The 14047-nt window shown below is 32.9% G+C and overlaps 1 protein-coding gene across 2 annotated transcripts in view; it reads right to left on the bottom strand.

The window, feature by feature from the left end:
- The window catches only part of LOC149781581 (ATP-dependent DNA/RNA helicase DHX36-like), a 116248-nt gene that overhangs the window by 52191 nt on the left and 50010 nt on the right, over nt 1–14047 (bottom strand). For both annotated transcript variants that reach the window (XM_089935625.1, XM_089935626.1), the window contains exons 13-18: nt 13845–13982; nt 13106–13208; nt 6861–6948; nt 4269–4389; nt 2867–3010; nt 652–769 (exon numbers count right to left, since the gene is read on the bottom strand). In XM_089935625.1, the coding sequence (XP_089791751.1) occupies nt 652–769; nt 2867–3010; nt 4269–4389; nt 6861–6948; nt 13106–13208; nt 13845–13982 (712 nt within the window). The remainder of the gene's footprint in view (nt 1–651; nt 770–2866; nt 3011–4268; nt 4390–6860; nt 6949–13105; nt 13209–13844; nt 13983–14047) is intronic.

The raw sequence follows: 14047 nt of genomic DNA, 5'->3' as shown, positions 1-14047 counted from the left end.
TTGGTGGTTCTTTCCGGGGTTTTCCCCGGTTCTTCCTCAACCATTAATACTGACCACCATGTATAGCCTATTATGTGCTGAAAAATGGCATTAAACCCTACAACAACAACAACAACAACAGACCCCAGTCACTTCACACTCATAAAGGCCAGTAACAGGCCTCAGCCACTTCACACTCATAAAGACCAGTAACAGACCTCAGACACTTCATACTCATAAAGACCAGTAACAGACCCAAGTCACTTCATAATCATAAAGACCAGTAAGAGGCCTCTGTCACTTCATACTCATAAAGACCAGTAACAGACCCAAGTCACTTCATAATCATAAAGAACAGTAACAGGCCTCAGCCACTTTCTTTTCATGAGTGTGAATATGAACCATCATAATGAATATACTTATCCAAAAAAGGATAGAAGAAATAGAATCATGAAAACTTGGCACAATCACTTAGGATCATGTTCTTTTGATAGTAAAGATAATGATAAAGACTAAAGACAAATATATGTCTCTAGATTTTACTGAACATGCAACAGACTCAAAGAAAGGAAGTATAACATAAAATATAAAACTAACACCTTTGTGCAAAATAATGACAAAAGTGTAAAACAGCATAACCAACAGGTGAGGTCAAAGCACAACCAGCATTACCTTGATATTGAGACACAGTTCCTCAAGTCGTGTGCGCAAAATCTCAGGTGGCAAAAAATCCCTCAGCTCATGCTCCTTTAAACTGGTGTACAGGTGATAGCACTCACCTGCCTGCACCCTAGAAGAACATTAAATAAAGTGTAAACTTTATATTTTGTAAATTTCTTAAAAACATTCTAACTACTAAGACCATATACAGTGCAATCCCAATTTAATCGCGAATTCAGATATAATGTGGTCATGGCACATGAAAAATATATTATCTTTTTTAAAGTACATGAAAAAGTGTATACAAAATTTATTATCATTTTGGTGAAGAGATTGCGTATGAATTTGATCGTGACGTGGTTCATGAAATTTTAAATATATGTATCTATATTTTATTATCATTTTGGTGAAGAGTTCGCCTATGAATTTTAATATAATAAAATCATGGCACAGCTTCTGAAATTTAACAATATCACCAAATCCTTGAAGTGCTATGCCAAAATAAACATTATCGGAAATGTTACTTATTACTGGTCAATTAGTAAAGTCAGTAAGTCATCTTTGTGATTGTCTTCAATTAATTCTGTATACAATCGTTGCTCAAACAACAGCCAACATGTTTCTTCTTTAACTGCATACATAACCAAGCAGCAGACAATGCAATGGTTGATAAAAGATTCTCACATTTTAATAAACATAAAAAAACAAAAGCTACCAAGATGTTTGCTGGGCTTGGCAGTGTTATTAGACGCAATCAGTTGACCAGTAAACAATGTCCGCTTTATTAGCTGGAAATTGAAAGGGTATGAAATTGTACATGCATTCAGCTTAAATTTTTTTATAAATGTGACTCGTGACCACTGCAGGCCTACTGCACTTAGTTCTCAGGTTTTACATGTGTAAGGTGATTGTTTATGAACTTGTTATTAATTTCTTATTGTTTATTAAAAAAATTACCATCACTGAAAAGCAAGTTCACAAACACAAGTCGTTCTCTGTACTTTGCACAATGATTAGTAGTTTTCACAAGTTTTTTTTTATATTCACAAAATCTGATTTTTAACAATTTTTTGTCATATAGCTTATTATGTCTGCAGTGTGGCAGTTTATAGTGATGTCTATCACTGGGGCATCATGCCACAGACTTGTAGCATCATGTCCTACCAAGTCACTGTATCTGACACCAGGCTGACCAGTCCTAACACTAACTTCTTAATGGTGAGCGCGTAGTAAGGCAGCTGTTAGTACCATTTTATAAGTCTTCAGTATGACTCTGCTGGGGTTGGAACCTGCAACCCCATGCATCAGTGTAGGATGCTCTAACCCATCAGAAATGTAAATGGCACCAAGAAAAGAAGAACAATAAAGCACATTTGTAAAGTGACATGAGCAGCAGACTGGATCTGTGTTATAATCTGGTTTCTTTCCCAAATTCTCTGTGGATTTTCATCAAAGGGAGGATGAATTCTTAATAAATGGACCAGGGTAATTTCATCCAGAATATAAAATACTGACATGTAAGGTGCTCCTGATAACATATTTTTGAAACACATGAAAAATTATATATCCGGTATTAACACAGGAACAGAAAACATCCAATATAACAATGTTGAAACTTACTGTTTACTTACATATCTAAATGAACGCTTCTCGGAATGCTCTGTCAGGCACTGTTAATGGCCTTGTGATGATGCAGGTGTGTCAAGAGTAATTCTAGCATAATATGGTACAAACATAACATAGTAATTTTGTACCAAATTTTCAGTTGAATACAGCAACTGATATGGAAGAAGCAATTAGGGATTATTAAAAATTTAACATTAAAGTCAGGTATATATCTACTGAAACAGATACCTCTTTTTACATCATTTATTTTGCCACAGTGTTCAAGGGCTACAAGACATATCTCAAACAAGAATGAGATTGAAATGCAACATTACAGAGTCAAAGTCAAACAGAGCATAACTCCATGAATTTCAGTTAAAAAAATAATGAAAAGCAAACAGAACAATAACTAAGATCAATTAATGTAAAGCCTCATACCATATTTGGTTTCAGTCTATTAAGTCCTTCTTACTTATTGAGCAAAATGTAAATTGATGATGGATTCGAGCTGAGAGGATATGACATGATGGATGGACATAGGTAACATGGTATAACCTCTCCTGAGGTATTGTGAATGTGTAACAATTTTACCAAATGAAAATATAGATAATCCATGATTTACCTGCCAGCTCGGCCTCTGCGTTGTTTGGCATTGGCTTTAGAAACCCACTGAGGTTCCAGAGTGGCCAAGTTATTCTCTGGTTTAAAGTCCTTTACTTTAATTTTACCACAGTCTATGACATACACAACATCATCTATTGTGATACTGGAATAAATAAAAAAAATTAAACAAGTCATAAGTTACAGAAATATTTTGGATGAAAACCCTACATCAAATAGATGATGACCCATTCAAACAGAGTAGCCATAACAAGATAATAAAGAGGGTTACCATGGTGACCATACTGGATCAGCATTATTCTCATCTATGCCCATCTTCAAGTCAAATGAAGTCTTGATGTGAAACTCCATGTCGAGTAGTGATCACAACAGTCCCAAGATGGTCACCATGATGAATGTCAGCTAAACATCATTTTCATTTATAATGTCTACAAGTATTAAATTCGCTGAGTGAAATTCCCCTCTTGACAAGGCCAACCATTCAGGAGAAGTAGTAATAACAAGATTTTCAAGATGACAACCATGATGTTCTTACTGGATGTTTAAAGGGGGCAACATTAGAAAAATTTGAACTTAGGATGAAAGTGTATGCTAAGTTTAAACAAAAAAAAATGTATCAGTCTATTTTATGAATAGATATTTATCACAATATAAATACTGATTTTAGAATTTGATTTTAAAATTCCAATTGGAAAAATATCAATTTATGCACTGACCATGAATCAAACATTTAGGAAAATAAGGAACACTGGATATAATAGTGCTTCACTAGGTCCTCCATGATCTGGTAAAACTTGTATCCAACAACTGCCTCAGGTAGCACCAGCAATGCCTCCTGTGAAAACGGACCACATAAGGTGGTTCATTTGGTACATTTTTAACAATGTACTGTCAAATCTGAAAATCTCAAATTGCTGTGGATCCAAATTCAAAGTTTTGGAGGTTGCAGATTAAAAATAACTGCTGAATGAAAGGAAGAAGGAAGTACTTTGAATGATTCCTAGAATTTCAGCGATTAATGTTCAAATTATTATAATTTTATTTAAATATCATACAGTTCAAACCAATTAACATACACAAATATTTTAATGAATAATTGACATTTAACATTTATTTGCAAGGGAGAATAAACTTAGAATATTGTTGGCGTGGGATTTGCTGCTGTAGCATCTGACATAAACAGGTTGAAAAGAAATGAAGCAGGATGCAAGATCAAAAGTAGGTAAAATATATTTGGTCAATTACTATGCCAAAATATTCCACAAAATGTTTTACAATGCAAATCACTGTGAATTCCTAAACAATTATTTTGGATGAGTGTATCCCTACCTTAGTAGCAAGCTAAATAAATTTATCTCTCTCACATACTCTCATTTTTAACAATTTTAATCAAGTCTACTTACCTTGTTTCTGCAATATTAGTTGCTATGACAATTTTCCTGACTCCAGAAGGAGGTCTCTCAAATACTTGTTTCTGGTTGAATGTAGGCATCAGTGAATGAAGTGGAATGATCATGAATTTACCTGAAAAAGAGGTTATTCAGTGTAACTGCTTGTATGGTAATATTATGACAGACAAATAACTCACTGAATCAAAAATCAATGTAATCATTGAGCTCATCCTCTCCATGACAATATACCAAAGCAATGGAGAAATTAATACTTTTAGTGTAATTCTGTCATTAGAATCCATTGTACCAAGCAATTAGGGTCCTGTGAATTGTTCTGTTTAGAGAATTTTGTTGAAGTATTTACACTGGAAGGTGTATGTTGTGCTGTTTGGAGTTATTTCAAATTACTTGGATTGAAAAGGATTAATTCTTTTTTTTTCCCTGGAAAGTTATGTGTGCTCATGTGAAATTCTTGAACAAAGACAGCTCTTATAAAAATTCATTCAGATTTCCAAAACCGAAGTGATATTTCTTGTTTCTACAAGGACTTCAACATTACAGATTACAGCATACATCATCGTCTTCCATCTTGGATTCTTCGTCTGGACTCAAACTTAAAATCATTAGAACATTTTATTATTAGGACTTCTAAAAAAAATTCATGCATTATTCTTGGATTATTTTTGGATTTGATTCTTAAAACCGTAAGTTCATATTTGTTTATTTTTACAGAATTTTTCCAGGGAAATAAATTATTATATTTTTAAAAGCTTGTTGTTTTCACTCTTTTTTGTGTTACTGTTTATTCAAGCCTAAACACGTACCATAAGAATAACCAATACAGCTTAGGGTTACTTGACCTATGACCCTTATCGATGGTTAAGAAAATGTAGATTGAAATCTTCTTACCCACAAAATTTCACTGGGAATCCAATGAAGCTAAGAGGATGTTTGTTTTAGATGGTCTGATAGACTTCTGTCCAACCTCCACCGGACCTACCATATCTAAGCTTTTTCTCTGCAAAACTAAATCCCTGACATAAAAACTTGGCTCTGAATGCCATCCAACAGCTTCTATTATATACGGATCGAAATGTTACATTCAACATGAGGCTCATAGAAATGGTTCTAATCTCATGAGCAATAATTGTCATGGGGCAAGCATGATCTTGGATCTCAGATTATGCCAAGCATGTAATCCACTTCAGCCATGAAACATGGGCTTGAGGGGTGGTATCTTCTTTCCTGGCTTTCACCGGGAGGAAGAGGTATTTGCTTGTGCCATGACTTGTCTCTGTGCATTTCAATTAGTGCTTGAGTTCAAACAGGAATTTATATGGCTACTGCTCTTGACCTGTCTCTGGAACAATGGGAGCAAATGACAACTCTTTGCTTACCAATGGATGGTAGCCTGTTTTTGGCTACAAAGACTGGTTGTGATTGCGGACCACTGAACCATACGCTCTAACATAACGTAAAGGATAGTTTGGTCAACAGAAAAAGGCATGTAGCTCGCTTACTCTGCATGTGGAAGCTAAAGCTATCAGGAAACATGTATGACAGTAACTTTAGCGAAGTGTGGGCTAGAGGCTCGAATTTACTAGAATTTGAGCCATGTTAAAACTCCTGACAGGTTCCATTTGGAAACTGAGTGAGCGATTTTCATCAATTTAAATCAGAAAGGTTTCCCTCATAAATCTTCAGAGTAGAAGGTTTCTGTGCCCTTATTCTCACCAAAATCAAAAATTTAAATTGTTTGTCCTGCAAGGCTGTCCTCATTAGAGCCAAGTGTGCAGAAGAAGCGGTTTGGACAGGGATGACACACCCATGAACTTGAAAAGATCCAGTATTACCAGGATCTTTCTGGGTAGATCTATCACTAGACTGAGCAAATTGGTGACCCAGGACATGACCTGTTTGAGAGAGGCTATAAGAATCACCTTGTATTTCTGACCCTATAACTTCTTTTTATTTTTGGTATCAGGACCGCGGGGAGGGAAGGCAAATGCCCACAATCCCTCCCTAATACTTTAAACTTGAAAATTCTGATTATTGTGATGTATAATTATTCAGAGAAACCTAACAGCTCATAAATTATTCAGTATTCTGAAAACAAGCTAATTTGTTAGAAAAAGTATTTTTCTGCATGAATACATACCCAATTACATTAACGTCAGACAGAAGCTCCACTCTGTCACAGATCAAGTAATCACAGAAAGACAAAATGTTGTTGTCTTTCCCATTTCATACCATGTAGACGAAGGAAGAAAGCTCTTCCAAACCCTTCTGCTCACATCCATTCATTACCACTACCAAAAAAAATCTCCAACATAAAAGTCTCTGAGAGTTTTGAAACTAGGCTCTAATTCTTATGGACACGTGATGATTGGGGCATAAAGGAATAATGGAAAGTAAGGTAACTAAAAGACTGCCATTAAGACTACTGTGTTTATTAAATTACATGCAAAGAAGGAATGAAAGAAAGAAAGAAAGAAGGTAAGAAAGAAAATTAGTTCCACCTAATTAGTCAAGTCAAAGCCAAGTCAAGTGAATTCATAAGCACATCAATGAAAAGCACTTTTGTTGGAACAGAATCAAACATACCAGAGTTAAACATAGTCTCCCCCATTAACATCTTACAAAGTCGGGTGATCTCTTCCATTCCAGGTAAAAACACTAAAATAGATCCATCCTAAAAAACAGGTAAAAAAAGTGGGAACACACAGGCTTTCATAAAAGTTTGTATATATATATATATATATACATATATACATACATATATATATATATATATATATATATATATATATATATATATATATATATATATATTTTATATATATATTTATATATATATATATATATATATAGTATGCAAACTGCATCCTTAATATATTATGAGTTGTAAAAACTTTACAAGTAAATGAGGCTTGCAGAATTTCCTCTTAATGGCAAATTTATACATGTGAGATATATATTATACATAAATTGTATTTGTATAACATACAAATACACGTATTTACATTTAAAAAATAGTTAAGATTTACAGATCATAAATACATACATGCCAACCATTATGCTTTTGGCATAATCATTATGCTTTTTTTTTCTCACTAAATTACACCTTATGCGTAACTGTATTCAGATAACACGTTTTCGGTATATACCCCTCCAAAACAAGTTAATAATTTCTTTTCTCATTTTTATTAACATCCCATTAATCCCACAGACCATATTCTAGAAAAAGATGGCTTCTATATGACTACGACATAAGAGTGCGCTTGTCCGAAGACTTGCATGCACTTTCCTAACAGTATTATGTTCTATTTATAGCATTTTCCCTATTTCGAAGAAACACGCTGGTTTCTACTTTCCAATTTTGACCTCTGTTTCTATATATAGAAACTGTATGGCTTAGTTAGGAGTGAACAGACAGGTTTTGTAACTTTTAATCTTTGCTTGCAGATTCTTTGTTCCAATTCATATCTGGTACAGAACCAGTCCGTTTGTATTTGCCACTAAAAGTCAAGTCAGATTTATTCCAGTCCATGAGTGTGTTGGAGCAAAAATATTTTAAAAATAATTTCATAGATGGATTAGGAAAAGATGAAAAACCAATTCAGAGATGAATTACACAATACGGCATTCCATGCTAGGGCAGATTCAACCCCCTCCTTGCAGGCTGCATGGAAAGGATTTTAATATTGGTCATGATGGTAAAACAAAGAAACCTTGAATTAGCTCATTTTACTAACTCCAATACTAAGGTAACTTCTTTTTTACAGCAGAACTTAATTGTGGACATGAATTTTATAAATGCAGAGGCATTATCTACTGAGTTCTTAATAGAATACAGACAACCCCTAGAGGTAGAAGACTACATTGGTTCTTTGTTCAAATAGATGTTTCCTGATTCCAAAATTGCAGAAAATATGCATGTGCAAGAACAAAATCATCTAATATTGTTAAAATTTTTGCACAAGATACTTCACTTAAAATTGCAGAAGCCATGAAAATTGGGCCGTTGCAACAGACAGGAGTAGTGATTATGACGTAACTTTGTATCCAGTCTGTTTAAGAAACTTTGACAACAAAAAGGGCAAAGTAAGAGTGCTCTTCTTTCATTACCAGAATTAACAGTAGATTCCACTGTAGAAAACATTTTTCATTTGCTTGATAATGTTTTAATAAACATAAATTGGCAGAACTATATCAGGTTTTCAGCTAATACCACGTCAGTGATGACTGGAATTCATAAAGGAGTTGCATTCTATATTTTGAAAAATGTCTCCATCATTGTACATATCAGGTTGTCTCTGTCATATGATGCAGTATGCTGCAGGGAAGGCTGCTGATAAATTAGAAGAACTCCTGAGGTATCAAGTTGGCACTCTACCTGACAATGAACTTCATGCTGACAGAGTTGATTTTTTTTCATCTTATTTCCCAGCTAAAAGATCCAATATATGGAATATATAAATTTCCTCTTCCTTGTCAGGTTATGAAATTAATATTGATTCTTTACCATTCTAATGCGGAATGTGAGAGATTGTTCAGTATTGTCAACAAAAGTAAAACTGAATTCAGATCCAGGCTCTGTAACCTAGCACTTAGTGCTCTACTGGTGTGCAAAAAATGTATAGTCTTGGTTGATACAAAGTGTTTTAAATGCAATATGATAGTCTGCTGCTTTTTAAAGCTCAAAGTGTTATATATAAAAACCTGAAGCAGTAACTGATGTTAAAAGTCCAGAGGGATAAATAAATTATTTTGTACATATGCTCATTGAATTTTTATCATGTTATATGTGGATTACTCTTTTTCTGCTTGGATTACTCTTTTTGTCCACTTGGATTACACTTTTTCCTCGCCAGAGGTTGGCATGTATGTATCTATACTATACATAATAATATCATTGTGACGCAACAAGTACATGTCAATCAAAAATGCCAAAAAGAAAGAAAATGACCACATCTTGTAGATTTTAAATCTGAGCTTATTTAAAAAACATTTTCTCATAAAACATGCAAACTGTCACTGACTGAATTTACCGTGACCTAGTTCTTTTCATGTATTCTGTGTCACCTCATAAACTCTATGACAAAATGACAGAAGATAAATGTCAAAATAAAAAAGAGTAATGCAAAAGTATTGATTAAATGTATTAAGGAAACTTGGTAACAAGCAATTTCAGCTTTCATCATATTCATGTATGTTTGTCAACACTGGAGAAATCAGGCATAGATGAGTATTAACAAAAACTCAAAATCAAGTAACTATAAATTTAGGTGACAGATTTGTTACCAAACTAGAGCTCCAGCTTCTCAGCGCCACATAATTTATATTTGAGTGCACAAATAAAAAGATAAATATGGAAACTATATAACAGGTAAATGACAATCATTTAAATAATCAGTTACTTAAAAGATGTTATACTCTGAACACTGCTGGATTCAACCATACAGTGATGATGCTAGACTGACCCCAATAATGTTGGATTCAACCACACAGTGATGATGCTAGACTGACCCCAATAATGTTGGATTCAACCACACAGTGATGATGCTGGACTGACCCCAATAATGTTGGATTCAACCACACAGTGATGATGCTAGACTGACCCCAATAATGTTGGATTCAACCACACAGTGATGATGCTAGACTGACTCCAATAATGTTCATTGTATTAATGTGTTAATGAATAATAGTTTCTTCATTTCTCATTTTAAAAAATAATCAACTGAGCAAAAGTCACAATTTAAAGAAATACATTTCAAATAAAAAAAATCTATAACAGTTACTGTCTCATATTATTATCAAATTATGGGATTTCTTTTCACTGAAGTAGTCATATGGCTTACTCGTCTAAATTGCTAATTGCATTGCATGATAGGTTAATATTCATGCACATCAATGATTTACACCTTTTAATATATATATATATATATATATATATATATATATATATATATATATAAGGAAAACCTAATTGTTCACTCATGTCATGTAAACCTTATGTATTGTCTCATTAGATAAGACATTATTTTTGCCACTTCATGGATGAAATATCTCCTTATATCTACCCAAAACACAAAGATACATGTCATATCTACTCCAAAAACAAAGATACTCCTTACATATACTGCAAAACATAGATATATTATATCTACTCCAAAAACATAGATATCTATATATATCCACTTTCAAATGTTTATATCCTTTATATACTAGCAAAACATAGACACTTCTTATATCTACTCCAAAGATATCCCTTATATCTAATCCAAAAACAGATATATCCCTTACATATTTTGCCACAATTTCAAGAATGAATTATCTCCTTACCTTTACTCCAAAAACACACATATATCCCTTATATCCACTCCAAAAACACACACATATCCCTTATATCCACTCCAAAAACACACACATATCCATTATATCCACTCCAAAAACACACACATCCCTTATATTTACTCCAAAAACACAGATGCTCCTTATATCTACTCCAAAAACATATATGCTCCATTTCATATATTCCAAAAACACACGTATCCCTTATATCCACTCCAAAACATACATATTTCCCTATCTCTACTCCAAAAACAGGGATATCCCTCATATGTTTTGCCACAATATCAGGAATGATTTATCTCCTTACATCTGCTCCAAAAACATATCCCTTACATCTACTTAAAAAAGACCGACATCCCTTATCTCTGCTCCAAAAAACAAATATCCCTTTATTTGGCCCTTTTATTAGTTCATTTTTACTAAAAACATTTATTTGGCCCTTTTATAAATTCATTGGTACAAATATCCATTTATATGGCCCTTTTATTAGTTCATTTGTACACATATCACTTTTTCTTTGGCCCTTTTATTAGTTCATTTGTACACATATCCCTTTATTTGGTTCTTTTATTAGTTCATTTGTACACATATCCCTTTCTCTGGCCCTTTTATTAGTTCATTTGTACACAAGTCATTTTATTTGGCCCTTTTTGTAGTTTATTTGTATACATATCCCTTTATAAGGTTCTTTTATTAGTTCATTTGTATACATATCCCCTTCTTTGGTCCTTTTATTAGTCCATTTGTACATGTCCCTTTATTTGGCCCCTTTATTAGTTCATTTGTACACATATCCATTTATCTGGCCTCTCTTTTAGTTCATTTGTACACATATCCCTTGATAGGGCCTTTTATTAGTTAATTTGTACACATAGGGCAATAGTCTGCTTGTATTTATTAGTGGTATTTATTAGTGGTATTTATTAGTGGTGGAAGGCAAAAGGTATATTGATTAGTACCAGGTGATTGTGTGTCTGAATGAGTAATGTTTTAAGCACATTCAGTATTATCTAATGCTGGATTACTAAAAGTTCTACGTCACTTGCACTAGAGAAAAATTATCCAACTTAAAAGTTTTATAGTCTTGTAGTAGTCGATACTTCCAATTCTGGAAAATATGTCTTTATTTGTAACATTTTCATCTAATAGTCAAATTTATATCAACAGGATACATTTTAACTTCTACTGACAAGGTTTTGTGAACATCATAAAAACATTCCAATTTACTAAAACAATGACTGATAATTTCTCTTTGTTATACTAATATTTTTATACCAATTTACAACAACAGTTTCTTTAAATTGTCTTTTATTTTGTCCTTTGCTATTAGCTAGATATATTTAATCATTTTACACAAATCTGCTAAAATAACTTCTTATTGTTTCTTACACTTTTGTAATGAATGTCTGCTGACTGACACAAAATTCAATTTTTGCTTGATTTTCAATGTCCAGAGAATTATGTGTCAACTTGGTCTTTAAGTTATTTTTGGACAAGCTCCTTTACAACATTTTAGAATTTTCATAGGTGCTGTTAAAATGTGTGCTCAATAGTTCACAAGCAAGCAATCTGGACATATTACAATACAGGTGTAACTCGGTCAATTTATCAGCATAAGGATGATATCTGACTGACCACCACTCAATGTTAATCTTCATGATCTACAAAGGGTTGTTGCATACACCAATTTACCCACAGAAAGCAGTTGTTTGTTATTGTTAGACTGGATAATTTCTGTTACAGGACATTCTTTTTGTCTGGACATCAAGCTGTAGCTTAGATGCACACACAATTTATAAGAATGAAGTTTTAAACTTAAAATTAGGAAACTGTAAAATTCACATGCCCCGTTTTGTACTTGTGATTTAACTCAAGCATTAAAATGTCAAATTTGTCCTGTGACTTTCCAATGTCCAGCACACAGACTATGTATCTAATGTATTTTCTATGCCAATTACTAAAATAACTTATTTTTATTTACTTACCCCTTCCTTAAATACTATCTATCTAATGTTTTTTCTATGCCAATTACTAAAATAACCTATTATTATTTACTTATCCCCTTCTTACATACCATGTATCTAATGTTTTTTCTATGCCAATTACTAAAATAAACCTATTATTATTTACTTACCCACTTTTTAAGTACTATGTATCTAATGTATTTTCTATGCCAATTACTAAATTAACATATTATTTACTTACCCATTTCTTAAGTACTAAGTATCTAATGTATTTTCTATGCCAATTACTAAATTAACTTATTATTTACTTACCCCTTTCTTAAGTACTATGTATCTAATGTATTTTCTATGCCAATTACTAAAATAACCTATTATTATTTACTTACCCATTTCTTAAGTACTATGTATCTAATGTATTTTCTATGCCAATTACTAAATTAACTTATTATTTACTTACCCATTTCTTAAGTACTATGTATCTAATGTATTTTCTATGCCAATTACTAAAATAACCTATTATTATTTACTTACCCCTTTCTTAAGTACTATGTATCTGATAAGAGTCTTTATGAGGTCCAAATCAATTACATCATGGTCCATGTTACGCAGAGTTTCTATGGTGGCAGGTGAGAAACTGTAAAGAGTCATTAATATTTCATAATCTCATTTAATATTTAAGTTACATTACACCTGACTGTCATATTGGAATTATAGGTTTTCTGTGTGCAAAGTTTTGCAAAGGCACGGGAAAGAAATTAAGGTCTAAATTCTTTCAAGAGTGTTCATGGAAACACTGGCATATAGTACATTTGGTATGTTTACTATTCTTACATCAGCAAATAATAAGTACAAAATTAATACACCAAATACCTATAAAATGGTGTTTTTCATTTGAAAAGAATATGTCCTCGGGCAGCATGTGTGACTTTCCTATCAGCCAGAAGACACCTTTCTGTCGCACTTTTGCAACTAAAACAAGCCAAAAGGTGTGTTAAACACCTTTTATTAGCCTGGGAGGGCTGGATTCACAAGGCAGCAGATCTACTCATAATGTATTACAATTTACTGAATGAAAACCTTCATATTGACATCAATGTCAACAATAACAACACAGTTTCAAAAGTGATTCCTACATCTTATCTGTGCTTTGCAGATGAGACAAGAAAGTTTATGTAGCAGTTATGGTGCAACAATGTTTCCTTTTTTCAATCAACTAAATTAAACTCCATTCTAACTAAACTTACTTAATCCCTAAATCTACTAAACTTACTTTCCCTTGAGATTCCTTAACCAAGCATCAAACATCCACTGTTCTTCCTGTAACTGATTCAACTCATCACGATGCTTTCTTGACTTCTTCTTCCATGCTGATAGTGACTTTTTCCTTGAATGATGTGCACTTTGGTACCTGAATAATATCTTATATGGAATAATTGGCATATTCTTTCCAATAACCTTGTCTTAATTCCCTCT

This window comes from Sinohyriopsis cumingii, chromosome 15 (assembly GCF_028554795.1).
Source record: "Sinohyriopsis cumingii isolate HCF-2022 chromosome 15, ASM2855479v2, whole genome shotgun sequence".
NCBI lineage: Eukaryota > Metazoa > Mollusca > Bivalvia > Unionida > Unionidae > Sinohyriopsis > Sinohyriopsis cumingii.
The sequence above is the reverse complement of the archived record's forward strand: the minus strand, read 5'-3'. Positions and strand labels throughout refer to the sequence as shown.